Source organism: Saccopteryx leptura, chromosome 7, assembly GCF_036850995.1.
Source record: "Saccopteryx leptura isolate mSacLep1 chromosome 7, mSacLep1_pri_phased_curated, whole genome shotgun sequence".
In the NCBI taxonomy this organism is placed as follows: Eukaryota; Metazoa; Chordata; class Mammalia; order Chiroptera; family Emballonuridae; genus Saccopteryx; species Saccopteryx leptura.
In genome coordinates, this window is record NC_089509.1 from 115,140,113 (window position 1) to 115,156,859 (window position 16,747).

The 16,747-nt window shown below is 60.6% G+C and overlaps 1 protein-coding gene across 3 annotated transcripts in view; it reads right to left on the minus strand.

Annotated features, from left to right (window-relative positions):
• Positions 1–695: 695 nt before the first annotated feature.
• NGEF (neuronal guanine nucleotide exchange factor) overlaps positions 696–16,747 on the minus strand; it is a 94,151-nt gene continuing 78,099 nt past the window's right edge. For 2 of the 3 annotated variants that reach the window (XM_066344988.1, XM_066344990.1), the window contains 10 exons: positions 13,482–13,642; positions 11,939–12,091; positions 10,539–10,668; positions 9,450–9,524; positions 6,827–6,916; positions 5,728–5,891; positions 5,045–5,200; positions 3,863–3,942; positions 3,091–3,195; positions 696–1,652 (listed from right to left, as the gene is read on the minus strand). In XM_066344988.1, the coding sequence (XP_066201085.1) occupies positions 1,462–1,652; positions 3,091–3,195; positions 3,863–3,942; positions 5,045–5,200; positions 5,728–5,891; positions 6,827–6,916; positions 9,450–9,524; positions 10,539–10,668; positions 11,939–12,091; positions 13,482–13,642 (1,305 nt within the window). In that variant the 3' untranslated portion in view covers positions 696–1,461. The remainder of the gene's footprint in view (positions 1,653–3,090; positions 3,196–3,862; positions 3,943–5,044; positions 5,201–5,727; positions 5,892–6,826; positions 6,917–9,449; positions 9,525–10,538; positions 10,669–11,938; positions 12,092–13,481; positions 13,643–16,747) is intronic. The other variant, XM_066344989.1, reaches the window with a different exon arrangement.

The following is a 16,747-nucleotide window of genomic DNA, read 5'->3' on the forward strand; positions in this document are numbered from 1 at the left end:
GGGGCTCCTTCCCCCTCGGACTCGTGGGTTGCAGGTGTGTGCCTCTTGCAGGATGCATGTGGTTCTCAAAGGATCTGAGGTCTAGTCATGCTGTGTCCTGTGGGAAGAAGCCAGAGTCCCACTGGATCTAAAACTCGGGCTTCTAATCAGAAGTGTGTCCTAGCAGAAAAAGTATGGTCCCAGGCAGGCAGGGCTGGGCAGAATTAGATTCAGGCCCTGTCCACACTTCAGGACAGAATGGGGGTGGGGACGAGCTGGGCTCTGGGGGGCGGGGGGGCGTGGCCTTTGGGTAACTGGCCGCTACCTCCACAGCTGGGAAGAAGTGCCCAAGGCCAGTGACTGGCTAGATAGGCAGCCCCAGCCCCATGCCTGGTGGTCAGATTCCCTGTGGGACCACCACTCACAGACACCTCTGTCCCACTGTGGTCTTCCAAACTCACATCCTCACTTCCACTGCAGCCGAAGGGTGTCTTCAACTCCTTCAAATATCCTTGTCTGTTCCTGAAGTCCTTGAGCAAGTGGAGGCTCTGACCTTGACTGTTCCCTTCTCCACTTGAAGTCTCCTCAATCCTCAAACCCCTCCTTGAGGATATACTTCCTCCACTGACCTTCAAGGAGTCTCCTCTCTCCCTGCCTAGAACCAAACACCTCATTCATGTGTGCAGCAGGGCAATAAAGAATAGAACTTCACCTCCTTTAGTTTATACAGGATGCTTCTTTTAATGCAGCCAAAAATGGTATTTGCTTTTCTTGGAACCATACCGATGCAGGATGCAATGACCAGTTCATTCCTTTACAATACCCGGGCTCCTTCAGGGGCCAGAAGACACAAGTTCTATCCAGCTTGTCAGGGAGCCAGAGGTAATATGGGCCTTTGGCCAAGCTCTAGTTGACCTGCCATGAGGCAAGGTTTGGCCGTGCAGCCAGAGGCTGGCAGAGGCAGACAGAGGCAGTTGGTCTTTCAGTCTTGTGAACTGGAGACCAAGGGCCGCTCATCAAGCTCATGGGGCAAGGGCAGTCCGTCTGCACGCCTGGTGGATTCTAACAGCTTCCAGGGTAGAGAAGGACACGTGCAGGGGGTCATGACAATCACCTTTGCACCTGCCCTCAGCCGAGGACACCCTGGGTCAGGGGCCTCTTCCAGTGCTTGGGACGGCCCCCAGAGCATGCCAGTCCCCTCCCACCCCCTCTCAGAGAGAAGAGGGAGAGGTGGTATAATACTGGTTTAAATACACTTTCTCGTTGACAAATGCATCAGAGGAAGGGTGTCGGCAGCACTGATCCACTTTGCAAGCAAGGGGCCAAGACACATGAGCATTCACCACGTGGCAGGGATAAGGGGTAAGGGTGACTTCTGCCCCAGGTCACCTTCCCCCAGAGACCCTCCGTGGTCTGTGGGTTTGCCTGACAGGCCCCACTCCCGCCTGCCCACACCGCCCCCGTCAGGCTCGAAGCTGGGGGTCATTGCCGATTTCTGCTGCCCAGCTTCCTGCGGTCTTTATTCTGACTGCGCTGAGGGTCATCCATCTTGTGCACACGGAAGCATTCCTTGAGGTTCTGGGACCGGATCTTGGGGTTCAAGATCTCCTCAGTCATGTGGCTGGGGAACCAGCCTCTCTCCTGGTCATGCAGCCGCTCACCAAAGATCCACCCTGTTCAGGGAGGGGTTGGGAGGGTCAGGAGCTCCCGCAGGGACCCCGCTGAGCCTTCCTCCAGGCACGGGCACGGGGGGGGGGGGCAGGAGTCCAGAGGGTCTCTGCAGAGGCGCCCGCTCTGTAACCCCGGCCAGAGACCCTCAGGCTGGGTCTGCACCCCCCCCCATATGCTGGGAGGCACCGTGGCTGTGATGGAACCAGCTACGCTCTGTGCCTCAGCATGTCCCAAATGTTTTGACTTTGGAGCCCACTCCCAAGCTCTCCATAATCCTGGGTTGTCCTATGTGAGGTCGGGAGACCCGCAAGGACTGTCCCCAAAAGCAAGAGGCATCCAAGGGGCTGGCAGGGGCGGGGGCAGGGGCTGGTCAGTGGCTACCAGGCCTGGCATGTCCCATCCTCCTCTCGGTCTCCCGAGGGCCGGGAGGACCTCGTGAGGGTGGCTGTCATGAACTGGCCGACGCTAGCGTCGTGTCCATGGGCTGGCGGGGGCGGGGGCTGGTCAGTGGTCACCAGGCCTGGCATGTCCCATCCTCCTCTCGGTCTCCCGAGGGCCGGGAGGACCTCATGAGGGTGGCTGTCATGAACTGGCCGACACTAGCATCGTGTCCAGGCTCTCTCCCTCCCCCAGAGGTCACTTTGCAGTAAGGAGTCCCCAGGCAAGTCAAGAGCAGAGCAAGGGACTGGTCTGAGGGCCTGGGACTCACCCTCCGCAGGCCACATGGGGGCAGGGGACTGTTGTATTCTGTGGGGGGGGGGGGGCTTCCAATGCCAGTGAGCCTCTGGAGTTTGGGACCAGCAGAAATAGCCTCCCTTGGAGGTCCCCAGCCCAAGGCCTTCTAGTTAGGACCTCAAAGGGGAGGGCAGACGCTCTGCAGTTTTGGGAATTCTGATGAAATAAGGGATCAGTGTTTTAGCGGAGGGCAGTGACCTCACTGGGCACTGATGCCATCGACGGGGTGGGCGGGGCTGGGTGGCTGGCTTCTTGGCCCACACGGGGCTCTGAGCCTCAGGCTCACCTGGAAGCTTGTTGCAAATGCAGGGTGAGGGTGAGGGTGAGGGTGAGGGTGAGGGTGAGGGTGAGGGTGAGGGTGAGGGTGAGGGTGAGGGTGTTCCCGGCTGTCCTTCCTCCCACCCTACAGGATGGGCCACGCCCAGGGCCATCCAAGGGGCAGGTGCAGACGGGTGCTCAGGCCGGGCCTGGTGCGAAGGGGAAGGCGGACCCCCTGTCTGGGGGAGGGGAGCAGAGGCCCTGACAGCCCCTCCTCTGCTCTGAGGGGAGGCCGGGAAGCCAGTGCGGGCAGAGCCGTGTCGGGGAGCTGGGCTGTGCCGGGGCTGGGCTAGCGGCCAGGAGCTGGCTTCTGTGCCGGGGTCTGACCGCCCCCTCCCCGCAGGCTGGTACTGCTGGGTGCCGAGTCCCAGGGGCCCTTGCCCTCACCGTCTTCCGTCTTGTCCAGGATGTTGAGGATGTCCGCCAGCTCCAGCGTCAGCTCGTCCGGCTGCTGGCCCACGTACGGGTGCACGCACTGCACCTGGGGGCAGTCTGGAGGGCGGGGGACGGTGGCATGTCCTCATCACCCACCACTGCCCTGCTCCCGCCCCAGCAAACCCTGGACACTGCCCTGCGGTTGGCAAGGGCAGCACTACCTGTCCTGCAGTCACCGAAAAGGGGTCATTTGAGGGAAATAAGATTAAAATAGCCAGGGCTCGGAGAGGACAGCACACACAGTAAAGGGATGACCAGGTTGTGAGGGCTCTTATTTGAGCTTCAGGTGGGACTTCCTGAACCTGGATAGCGCCCTGGGAGCAAGTGTGCGATGCTTGGGACGCTGTGAGCCCAGCCAGCCGGGCGGGCGGGCCGGCGGCTTCCCCAGCGGCAGCCGGACTCGCACTCGTCCTGTTTCGTAAGGTCTTCAGACAGCCAGCAACCCCAAAGGACCCTGGCCTGCCCTCTGGGCCCGGGTTCCTCGTGCTTCCTTGTGGTACCTGTCACTTGAGACCCGGTGACCTATTCCTTCCGTAACCATCCAGTTGTTTACAGAGCTCAGCACACCGATGCCCCCCACTGGGCCCTCAGCCAGCAGCTGGCACATGGGGCCACGCCAGCCTCTGGGAAGACGGCTCAGGAAGCACAGCCCTTGCAGGCGGAGCGCAGAGAGCACCTGAGGCTGATGCCACTGAGGCCTCGCCTGTCCCAGAGGGCCACTTACCCAGCAGCCGGGACGTGAAGGAAACAAACTTGGTTCTCCGGTTGGGGGCCAGCGAGGTCATCCAACGCTTCATCTCACTCCTGGGACAGGGAAGAGGACAAAATGCCCCAACCGCAAAGCAGCGGCCCCCTGAGGCATAGGGTCAAGTGTCTAGCAAGCCAGCTACTTGGTCCTGAGCCTCACCTACGGCGACAGCTGGACAGGGTGCCCAGACCCCCGCTGAGAGGCTGGGGAGCCTGACAGAGCCGCCGGGTGCACTTTAAGAAGTCGGTTGGTGAGGTGAGTATTCTGCAACACCCCAGTGCTAACCACCAAAAATGCTGGGCAGGCCCTGGCTGGTTGGCTCAGCGGTATAGCGTCGGCCTGGTGTGCGGGGGACCCGGGTTCGATTCCCGGCCAGGGCACATGGGAGAAGCGCCCATTTGCTTCTTCACCCCCTCCTCCTCCTTCCTCTCTGTCTCTCTCTTCCCCTCCCGCAGCCAAGGCTCCATTGGAGCAAAGATGGCCCCGGCGCTGGGGATGGCTCCTTGGCCTCTGCCCCAGGCACTAGAGTGGCTCTGGTCGAGGCAGAGCGACGCCCTGGAGGGGCAGAGCATCACCCCCTGGTGGGCAGAGCATCACCCCTGGTGGGCGTGCCGGGTGGATCCCGGTCGGGCGCATGCGGGAGTCTGTCTGACTGTCTCTCCCCGTTTCCAGCTTCAGAAAGAAAGAAAAAAAAAAAAATGCTGGGCAGGGGGCCAGCCTCTCAGGAGCCACATGTCAGTGTGGCACCTGGGGAATGTGAGGCCGTCCCCGTCCCAGGTGGTGGGACTGGACCTCAATGGGCGAGCGGCCCTGTGACTCGGGGAGGGAGGCATCTCCCTTTTCAGAGCCCTGGGGCTGCAGGGCAGGGCGCCTGGCCACTCAGAGAGGTGACAAGATGGCCCTGGTTCACTGGTGGCCTGGCCCGAGGGTTCTACACCATCTCATCAGAAAAGAGGGCCCGCCCAGGGTCTGAGACCCCGAGGGATCACGCGTGTGCACGCCCAGCAACATGCGACACCCTGACGCTAACCCCGGACAGAAGTCCTCCCCCCAGGTCTGGGGGCGGGAAGAACAGGAGCTGGGCAGGCCGTGTGCTGAACCCCGGGGCCCTGCTCCGCCCAGGAAGGTGACACCGGGCGGGGCGGCACCAGCGCTCACTGAGAGGACGCCTTCAGCATGTAGGTGGCCTCGCGGTCGTCGGCGTTCTCCAGCAGCCGCAGGATGAACACGTTGGCCAGCGTCTGGCCCTGGTCCTCCAGCTCCTCCACACGGAGCAGGCCCCGCGGGGCCGAGTCAAACACCTGGTACTTGTCTCTGGGGACCAAGGGCGGTGGGGCGGGCGTGTCAGTCCTGAGGAAACCCAGAGGCCCCAGGGGGCCTCTCATCCTGGCCACCAGCAGGACCGGACACCCCTCCGCCACTCCTCCCTGCCTCCCAGAGGCCCCACCGGAGTGCCGGTCACCCCAGCCTGAGACTATCCCCGTGCCGTGGCCAGCAGACCAGGCTGCAGCATCGACAGTGTCCCTGCCGGGGCCGCCACTCTGCTGAGCACTCACCCTGTGTTGGGCGCTGCGCCGGCCCCTCCCCGTCCCTATGAAAGCCCCACATGACAGGAGGGGAAAGTGAGCCCAAGGGGTGCACATCAACTTGCCCAAAGGCCCAAGGCTGGGCAAGAGCAGAACTGACCGTAAATATGACCGAAAGCCTGCGCTCCATCCAGCCATCCTGCAGGCCTGCCCCGACCGGGGGTCCCGCCTCGCGATGGGCCGCCCCCGCCCCCCGGGCTGTGCCCCCTGCAGCACATCGCCCCCAGAGTGCCAGGCAGTGCCCTGCCCGCTCACCCAGGGATCTGGCGGCAGATCACCAGCAGGTCGTTGAAGAGGAAGAGGTAAACCTCCTGGAAGAGCTTCTTGGTCCGCAGCGTCCGGGACGTCTTGGGGCCGGACATCTGCTGCAGCTCGCCCTGCTTCAGCAGCCAGCGGGAGTGGGAGATGATGGGCACTGACTGGGCGAGGGGGGCGGCGTCAGGGCGGCCGTGCCCCCACGCCCCTCCCCTGGGCCCCCCAGCGCCCATGCTGGAGTAAGGAGCACGAGGACCAGCGTGCGTGGGCGGGCTGCACGGGCCCAGAACGCACGCGGTGCTGGTGGGAGGAAGGGGCGAGAGAGCGAGGGTAGGGCTGTGTGTGTGTGTGTGTGTGTGTGTGTGTGTGTGCGCGCGCGCGCGCGCGCGTGCGTACACCTGTAACTACGTGTTTGTGTGAGCACCTCTGTGGGAGTGATCAGCCCGTGCAGTGCGGCTCACGGGAGGGGCCGAGTTCACGGGGACAGGAGACGGCTGGGTCGTGTGACGTTGTCACTGCACGCAGCTCGGGCGGCAGGCTCTGGGCACCGGCTGCCAGCCTGGCAGGGGGAGCCATGTGGAGGGCTCACAAGGCCCTGTCAGCATCCTCGTCGGGACGGGGGCTCAGCTCCCAGACCCAGCGTGGTCTCGGACCCTCGGTGGATGGACGCTATGTGTGCATGTGGCCACGTCCCTAGAAACCCAGGCCCTTGGGCTCACGATGCCTGGAACTTCCCATAAAGCTGGGGAGAAGGTTGGTAACTCCCATCACAGCTTCCAGTCTCCCGACTTTAAGAATCCCTCCCTAGGCTGCTCCTGTCAGGGTCTTCGTGGAAACCCCAGCCCGTAGTGACAGACAGCAGGTGGCTGTGGGAGCCCTGCACACACAGTCTCTCAGAGGTCAGCCTCGGTCAACAGGGGGGCCTTGCCAACCAGGGGGCAGAGGGGTGCTCTCCAGCGAGGGGGTCAGGGACGGCCTCCGGGGAAGTGACACTGCACTGAGACCCCAGCGTGGCCACTGAGGGAGGGAGCCTGGCCCGGGACCGAAGCTCCAGGCCATCTGGGCCGGGTCGGGGACACGCCAATGCGTGTGGGCCCACCTTGATCTTAAACTCAAGCTTCTTCTGAATGCTGATCATCTGCTCGGTGCGGCTCATCTTCCTGACACCCTCGTTGCAAGCTTTCACCACCTGAGATACAAAGGAGGTCATGTCAGGCCACCTGCAGGCAGCCAGCTGTCCCTTAGAGCAGTGGTCCCCAACCCCTGGGCTGCGGACCGGTACCGGTCCGTGGGCCATTTGGTACCAGTCTGCAGAGAAAGAATAAATAACTTACATTATTTTCGTTTATTTATTTATTTATTTGTATTTTTCTGAAGCTGGAAACGGGGAGGCAGTCAGACAGACTCCCACATGTGCCCGACCGGGATCCACCCGGCACACCCACCAGGGGGCGATGCTCTGCCCATCCAGGGCGTCGCTCTGTTGCGACCAGAGCCACTCTAGCGCCTGGGGCAGAGGCCATGGAGCCATCCCCAGTGCCCGGGCCATCTTTTGCTCCAATGGAGCCTTGGCTATGGGAGGGGAAGAGAGAGACAGAGAGGAAGGAGAGGGGGAGGGGTGGAGAAGCAGATGGGCGCTTCTCCTGTATGCCCTGGCCGGGAATCGAACCCATGCCAGGCCGACGCTCTACCACTGAGCCAACCGGCCAGGGCCCGTTTTATTTATATTTAAGTCTGAATGATGTTTTATTTTTAAAAAATGACCAGATTCCCTCTGTTACATTTGTCTAAAACTCACTCTTGACAGTTGTCTCGGTCACATGATACATTTATCCGTCCCACCCTAAGGGCTGGTCCGTGAAAATATTTTCTGACATTAAACCGGTCTGTGGCTCATAAAAGGTTAGGGACCACTGCCCTAGAGGACTGAACAATCGCTGTGTCCAGACACCGTGCCCACAGCTGAGACCGACCAGCCCATCACGACTGGGCGGGAGTTCCCTTCTCTAGCACCTTCTGGAACAAAGGCAAAGCAGGAAAACTTGTCAGGCTGTTAGAAAGCAAATTTAAACAATAAGATGTCCTTAATCATCTCTCAGGCTAGAAAAGACAACAGGGCAGGCTGGCGAGGTGGGGGGACATGGGCACTGTCACACCCTGTGGAGGAGTGAAGGCCCCCCACCTTCTAAGGAGGCAGCCCAGGTACCAAGAGGCCTAACAAAACCACATTGCCTGGGACTTCGGGGAACTCATTACGAAGAAACAACATTCTGCACTGGGTCAGAGGTGCGGTGCCCAAAGCCGTGTGGACTGGGGCGCCCCCTGCAGTGGAATGAGAAAAATGCCACAGACCTAAATGTCCATCAACTGGGATTGATTAGTGTCAATTGATCCAGGTAACCAAGTACTCTGAACTCATTGAAAATTGCAAAAACTTGACATGCACTAAAACGGAGTGGGCAAGGCTGGCTTATAAGTCACAATCTCTTTTTGCAAAGAATGCAGCCGTGCGTGCACGCGTGTGTTTAAGAGGGTCGGGAAGGTGACCAGCACCGGCACATCGGCAGTGGGCGTGGGAAAGCCGCCTGCGATCGTGACCATCTCCTGACTTATGGGCACGGTCTGAAATTTTCTGTACTGAGCATCAGCTACTTTTAGAAATTAGGAGAACCTTTGTTATATATATATATAAAGCAATCTCTAAGAACTAGGAGTACACCTTTCATTACACGGAATTGAGGGGGGAGGAGAGTGGACAAGAACTTGAGCAACAGAGAACACTCTCGGACCGCAGGGAGACCCCTTAGGGCCCTGGGGCCCGTCACAGGCCGTGGTGGTCACTGGACTCCCTTCTGTGACTCCGCGTGGTCAGCTGCTGGGTGGGGACTGTAATACCCTCCCATCCGACCAGGTGTGGAAAGTTCTAGGTGAGCAGAGGGCCCTGAGAGGTGCTGCCTGACCCACAGGCCGCTGGGCCTCCCCCCTCCCCTCTCCCCCCAGCCTGGGAGGAGAGTCTGTTTTCCCCAATATGCGAAGGGTGTATTCGCCAGGAGGATTTTGGTGGCCAGCTGGTCTGAATAAGAGACACAAGGAAGAGGCCTGGGAAAAGCCACTGCAGTAAGTCCTGAGGTCCTTGTGGCTCCGAGTGGCTTAGAACCACCTCAGACGGCCACCAAGGCTCGTCCTTTTACTGAGCTGCTGTCTTTGGTACAAGGAGTGGAAAAGACTTCCCAACACCCATGCGCATCCTCTGCGGGGTCACTAGCATGAAAGAGTCCCCCTGCCCCCCGCTCCTGCACAGCTGCCAAGAAGGGGCTCAAACTGACACACACGAGAGAACACTGTAGATGAGAAGGAGCCACGTGAGCCTACTCTGCGGGCAACTTCCAGGAGGAAAGGGCCCCTGCCTTCCGCCCACCGAGGGCCCCAGATGCCTTGAGTGAGGCAGTGGATGAGACACACCCTGCCCTCCGGGTGGCAGCAGAGGTCAACACGGGCGGGAGCCCCGGGCACACACCCACAGTCGGGGTGGGGAAGGCAGACTGGCCGCTCTGACCCCCCCCCCTTTAGACCCAGTGACTTCTCTGGGTTGCAAAAGCAGATACTAACATTATTTTGCATTTTTCCAAAGACACGCTGACCGGTGAGGGAGCCGGACCGAACCGGACCGGACCGGAAGGTGGTCTAGCCGTGGGGACACAGGGAGGGGAGGGCGTGCTCACCAGTTCCAGTTCTTTGTGGGCATTCAAGGCAGTGCATTCACGCTCAGACCTCTCCTCCACCCTCTTCAGGATGTTCTGAGCACAGGGACAGTCGCGTTAACTTTCCTCACGGCCACTCCTCCACTCTCCCCCGCCCCCTGCAGTGCTGGCCTCCTTGCCGCACCCTTCCGAACAGCCTCTTAGTGCTGCAGCACCCGCGTGCAAGGAGCCGCGCTGGGTGACCACAGAGGGCGGGAGAGCCCGAGGGCCGAGCTCGCTGACCCAAACCGGCTCTGAACTCGTAACCACAAGCCGTCCCCCATGAGGATTAACCCCCGAGAGCCGGTCCAGGGCCTGACGCCTCGCTGTACAGCAAACACCAAGGCCATGGAGGTAACAGGTGCTCGCGGGGAGGGCAGGGTCCAGCAGCCAGGGACGGGAGGTGATGCAGGCCCCAGTTCAGTGCTCGTGGTGGCTTCCAGGGGCTTCCCTCCCCCCTCCTCTGGGATTGTCATTTGAAGCCAAGTGGCGATGGCAATAACACCCAAAGCTGAGGTCACTTTGGTCTTACTGATCAAAGCATCTTCTTTTCCAATTGTTAAATTTTCTTGAACTGTCAGAAAAGGAGGCTGATGTTGCCAATACCTAGAGATCACCATATTCGCACAGTTCTCCAAACCTGACTTGGTTTCCGCCTCACAGGCCTCCCCGTGCCCCTCCTCTCTGGACAGCTCAGTCTCCTCGGGAGGCCTGGGCACAGCCCGCCTCCCCCCCAGCCCCACGCGGGTCTGCGGTCAGCTCAGTCTCCTCGGGAGGTCTGGGCACAGCCCGCCTCCCCCCCAGCCCCACGCGGGTCTGCGGTCAGCTCAGTCTCCTCGGGAGGTCTGGGCACAGCCCGCCTGCCCCCCAGCCCCACGCGGGTCTGCGGTCAGCTCAGTCTCCTCGGGAGGCCTGGGCACAGCCCGCCTGCCCCCCAGCCCCACGCGGGTCTGCGGTCAGCTCAGTCTCCTCGGGAGGCCTGGGCACAGCCCGCCTGCCCCCCAGCCCCACGCTGGGCTGCGGCGGTGCCCACACGCCCAGTCCTCTGGGCAGGCAGGGGGAGGGGCATACCTGGACCAGCAGTTTGAGGCGCGTGATCCTCTGGAAAGGCAGGATGAGGAAGGAGGAGAGGGGCAGTCCCCGGCACTTGGGGTCCAGCTCTAGTTGTGCGATCAGCTCCCGAAAGGCCGCCTTCTCCTGGCTGGGGACACAGACAAGGGGGTGGGTCTCCGGCTGGCAGGAGGCAGGGGTCAGAGCTGCTTCCTCCCCACCCACAGCCTCGAAGGGACCAGTCAGCTCACAGGCACTGACTGCATGCTGACTGATTGATGGATTGACTGATGATTGATTGATTTTCATGGAAAAGAAACTGTTCAATAGTGGCTTCACATGCCCGGCCCATGCAGGAGGACCAGCGGGCCTGTGTGGCCAAGTCTATGAATAGGACTTCACCCAGCAGGAACCTGTGGAAAGGTAAACCCACATAGTGACAGAACAGGCAGCAGCCAGAGACCACTGCCGGGAGCCTGTGCTTTTCCTGCCCCATGGACGGCGGGGGAACGGTGGGGGGACAGGGGGGGGGGGCTCGTCTGCAGACGTGGGCCGGGCTCACAGCTGACGAGGGTTCCAGGAAACCCCTGCTGGAGAGGAGACGCAGGCCCTGACGTCGGCGGGGACACGGCGCTCAGCCTGGGCCTCAGGCCCAGACAGCCTGCGCTCACAGCCGCCCCAGCGTCCCCGTGGACACCAGGACACCTAGACCCCTGCTCTCCTGAACGCTGTCTTCACTGTCTGTCCTCAAAACTGGCTGCCCGGTCCCCTTTAATCCCAATTTCAAACCCCACATGTTAAACACCGCCCCACCCCGAATCCTCCAGCTTTAAAACATCCGCAGCGGGCGGGTGACATGGTTTGAGGGAAAGGCCCAGTGAGGCGCGACAATTACGTCAGCACTCGGAAAGTCCTCGCACGCTCCTGAGCCCCACGGAGGACACCTCCCTGGTCACACTGTCGTGAGGCCCGGCTGTCACAGAAATGCTGATTCCAAAGGGGGCAAGTTGACTAAAAAATTATCTCATCAACTGGAATCCCAAGAACGGTTTAGTAAATGGGCCATTTAGCAACAGATTCAAGGGCGCTGCTGGAGAACCCCCAGAAAGACGTCCTCCCTCCCATCCCTGGTTCGTCTCCCTCCCTCGTCTCTGGTTCTAATCACTTTCCTGCATCTCGGGCCTCGGGTTGTCCTCTGGGCCTCAGACTCCCTTTTCTGAACCCCACAGAGCTCTGCACGGCTGCTCTGGACAGAGGTCCAGTGGGCGCCACGGCTGACCGTCCTGGGATCAGCGTTTCTCCAGTGACACGGAACCCCCTGGACCGTGCCGGGCTTGGGGTCTGTCCTGAGAAAGCGAAGGTCCCAGGACCGCAGCTCGGCGTCCCGGTGAGGGAGGGGCCCCACCGCCCGGCGCCCTCACAGCAGCTGCTTGTAGGTCCGCTCCTGGTAGGTCTGGTTGCTGACGTAGGTGATGTAGACGGAGAAGTGGTCAGCCGCGTAGCGGTGCACGATGTCACATACATCCGAGATGACGATGTTCTCCTCCATCCGTCGCTCCAGCTCCAGGAGGAACCTGCGGGGGGGAGGGGTGTGGCCGGGGTGAAGGGCGCCCGGGCGGATGCCCCAGGGTCACCTCCACCGGCGGGTCCCCCTCGGGCCAACCACAGACGCCAGAGGGGGCGGGTCTCTCTCGGGCCAACCACAGACGCCAGAGGAGGGGGGCGGGTCTCCCTCGGGCCAACCACAGACGCCAGAGGAGGGGGGCGGGTCTCCCTCGGGCCAACCACAGACGCCAGAGGGGGCGGGTCTCCCTCGGGCCAACCACAGACGCCAGAGGAGGGGAGCCCGGTGTCCCTGGCGCGTGGGGTCACGTCGAGGGATTGAGGGATTACTGTTCGGGTTTGCAGGTGGAAATGGCGTTAGGACAATTTTTTAAGAGAGAAACCTTATCCTTTGGAGACACACTGATGGGTTTACAGATGGAATGAAATGACAAGGATTTGTTTCCTACTGATCCCGTGGGTGTTGGGGAGGGGCGGGGACGTGGCTGAATCCAGACGCAGAAGCGGGGGATCGCTACCCGGGTGTCTCTACTCTGCGTCTCTGGGATTTTCCTAATAAAATATAAACAGCCACGTAAATAAAGAAGACACCTCTCCTCCCCGTCAGGGTAAGGCCGCAGAGGCCGGGGGCGGGGGGTCTGTCGGCTGCCCTGGTTTCAGGTGCTCTGCCCCCCCCCCCCCAAGCCCACTGCAGATGGAGAGGCGAGGTGTCGGAGTGGGGGAGGCGCCCACTGTGGGCGGGTCCACGGACAGCCAGCAGCTCTGCCACGCCTGGTTTGACATCTGAACCCTCGGGGTTGGACCAGACGACTCAGACAGAAGCTGAGTTCTGCACGTGTTAGCCGTCAAACCCCACGCCCACCGGGGAAGTGGAGCATGGATCTGTCAGCCCAACACTAGATCGGAGTTCGCTTCCGCTTCACAAGAATCAGTGAAGAGGTGTCTGCTCGCCCCTGTCCCGTGGGCTGAAATATAAGCGCGGTTCTGAGAACCACGGCCGTGCCCTGGTGACTTGTCCAGTGGGAGGAGAGAAGGCAGGAGGGCAGGGCTGCGCTCGGAGGGCCTCGGGGCTCTGCACGCACCTGGCCAGGGCTTTACGTCTTTATCAGGATAGAGGACAGCTCACACAGACGCCCCTGGGCCTGTCACGACACCAGCCACACACCCACTTGGCCGTGTGGGGCGCACGGACACTTGCGTTCATGGGAAGGCACCTACAGCCACGGTCCTGCCCAGGAGGCCGGGAGAGGGACCGGCATTTGGGTTCATGTATTTATTCCCATCCTATCACAGGAAACTCCAAGCCAACAGAAGTAGAGAAGTCCGCGTCCCGCACCCTCTCCCCGGTCGCGGCCGCCGGCCCCTCCCCACGGGCCCCACAGGGCGAGAGCGGCGGCTCACCGTTCGCTGGCAGCCATGACATCCAGGACGTTGGAGAACAGGATGTGCGCCTCGGACGGGTGCAGGATCTTCTTCAGCCGCTCGTTCTCCATGAAGTGGGACACCAGCAGGCTCAGGCTTTTGTAGTAGGAGGCCTCGGAAGTGACCAGCTCGAACATGGCCTGCGTCGGGGACACCGGGCAGAGCAGACAAGAGGAGATGGTGGTTACCATCAAGGACCTGCTGGGAGGGGGCTCAGCCCGTTCCCAGAGAGAGGCACGAAGAGGCTTGGCGAGGATCTTCAAAGTGAAAAAGGAAAAGTGAACGATGCCAATGGTGAAGGTGTGCACAGGGGCGAGGGGCAGCCGGCCTCTGTGGGGAAGGGACGGCGGCCACACCACCACAGGGAACATGCTCACGGCTTACTGGAGTGAACACTAGAGACAGCCGCGTGTCCAAGTCACACCACCAGGTGTCAACACCAGTGGCCAGACACATGTCAGAGCACAGGCCACTGCTGAGGGTGACAGGTCTGGCTCCTGGTCTGGAAGGGGCAGGACAGCCAGCAGGAGAGGGCCCTGCACGTGTCCACGCCTAGGAGGCTGCCTGCCCGGAAACGGCCATCCTGCCCACCGCAGCCACGGGCGGGGGCGGCCCCGGGGGGGGGGGTGCTCACTCACTCTTTTCTTTTTAGCCTGAAAACTGAAAAACGAGCAGCTCCTATTGCTTCCATGGTCTGATCTTATCGGGTAATTGATAAAGCAGTTTTCATTTTGGAAAAGAGAGAGGGCTCCACTATCGAATCAGTGATGCTGGAGGCACTTAAATCATGATTATTACCTGACCGTCAAGCCCAGGAAAACAACAGAACGCACCGAAGCCGTGTCCTCTCAAGCGTCGTCCTGCGAGGTGCAGGCAGCGCGTAGCGGGCCTGGGTCGCCCTCCCGCCTCGCTCACAGCCACCCGACGACCCTTCCTGACCCCTGACCGCCCCGGGCCCATCCTCTCCTTCCCCACGACCCTCCACTCAGGCCGGCTCAGGTCCTGACGTGGCTGCCCGAAGGGACAGTGTAGTGGGATGAACTGTGCTCCCCCCAAAGCCGTGTCCACATCTTAACCTCTGGCGCCTGGGAATGTGACCTTATTTGGAAAAGGAGGGGGGGGGTCTCTGCAGAAGTAGTTACGGGTGTCAAGGTGAGGAGAGCATCCAAGACAGAGGGAGGGTCTACATCCAACGATGGTGTCTTTTATGAAAGAGAGGCAGAAGAGGCTCTGACCCGGACGCACAGGGGACCGGGGCCATGTGCAGACAGGTGGGAGGGGCGCCTGGCGTCACGAGAAGCTGGAGAAGGCAGGACTCCTCGGTGCCTTCGGAGAGAGCGTGGCCCTGACTGCTGACCTTGAGCTGGGGCTTCCGGCCCCCACTGCCCTGGGAGAATCCGGGCATGTCACTGTAAGCCGCCCAGTTGGTGGGCATTTGTTGTGGCAGCCCCAGGAAGTGAACAGACAGAGAAGGGATGGAAAAACAGAGAGCAGTGCTGAGGTCGGGTCCAGGCCCCTCTCCCAGGGGCAGCCCTCCCCACATCGGCTCCAGGGGCTCAGGGTGGGGGGGGGATGGCAGGAAGGGAAGAGGGAGAGAAGGAGGGAGGGAGAGAGGGAGGGACTGGCACATGTTCCAACACGCCCGGCTCCGTCTCATTTAATGCTCACAGGTCCTGGGAAGGACACAGGAAGCTCCCAGGATGCAGAAGTGAAGTAATGCCCTGAAGGCAAACTGCCAGCAACTGGCCGAGCAGAGGTTCACCCAGGGTTCCGCCGAGGCTGGGCTCCACACTCCCTCACCCTGCCTGCTAGATGCCACAAAGCGGGCTTCCTGGGGGCCCGCCAGTGGCCTGCCCAGCAGCCACTCTGTGGATTCCGTGCCAAGCTGGACAAACGGCCACCGTGGCAAAGCACTTTAACGTAAGTGACATCTTGGTAGGTAGGGGCAGTTAATAGCATGAACGTGACCAGCCACAGTGGGGATGTTCACCCAGCATCATTCCGGGTGGCCAGTAGTTACAGACCCTGGGCCGCCAGCTGCAGCGGGACTCCTCCTCCCCACCCCCACCGGCCCCCAGGCCCCTGGTGTCTGCAGCTGACTGGAGACAGTGGCAGTGAAACGGGTCCTGGACTGCTCTCTGTGGTTGTCCCCAGGTCACGGCGGCTTCGTCTCCTGACAGGCACGAAGCCACGGAGAGCCCGGCACACTGGCCGCGGCGACAGCAGAGCTGCGGCCCCAGCACGGAGGACACCCCCTGCCCCCCCCGTCAGTTTCAGTGTCCTGCCCAACAACGTCTCACTCCCTCAAGCCCTGCCTGGCAAGACTGGGGCTACCACGGGGGTCTCCCTGCCTCAGAAGCATCTGTTACTGATGCTGAAATCATGTCCCTTTCCTGCTGCTAGAGTTAAGTTTCTTAAAAAAAGGTCCAGCCATTACAGCTTATAAGTTCTAAGCAAATCTATCTTAAAAACAAAAACAAACCACAACAAACCCAAAAGCTGACCTGGATGAGTGTCAGAGACACCAGGAGAAGGAAGCACAGCTGTGCAGAGACACGTGGCCCTTCAGCCGCTGAAACGCAGAGGGGCTGGGCCTGGTCCCCACGATGCCCACCCCTCCTTCTCTGTGTATGGAGATCAGTCGTCTGGAATTCTAGTTTTCCAGGCTGTTTGTCTTCGTTTTATATGTCACAGTATCTGCCACATCACTAAGGTGGTCTTTTTCTCATCAGTGTTCTCTTTGCTCTCAGTCATTCAAGCCTCTGCATGGCAGCATGGGGCTGCTGGGGCCAGGCCCTGCGCCTTCCTCACTCACTCACCCACTCATTCGTTCACTCATTCATTCATTCACTCATTCATTCACTCACTCACCATTTAATTCATTCATTCACTCACTCATTCACTCATTCATTCACTCACTCACCCATTCACTCACTCACTCACCCATTCACTCACTCACTCACTCATTCACTCACCCATTCACTCACTCACTCACTCATTCACTCACCCATTCACTCACTCACTCACCCATTCACTCACTCACTCACTCACTCACCCATTCGCTCACTCCCTCACTCACTCACTCATTCACTCACTCACTTATTCACTCACTCACTCACTTACCCATTCACTCTCCCATTCGCTCACTCACCCATTCGCTCACTCACTCACTCATTCACTCACTCACTCACTCACTCACTCACCCATTCACTCATTCACTCACTCATCCATTCACTCTCCCATTC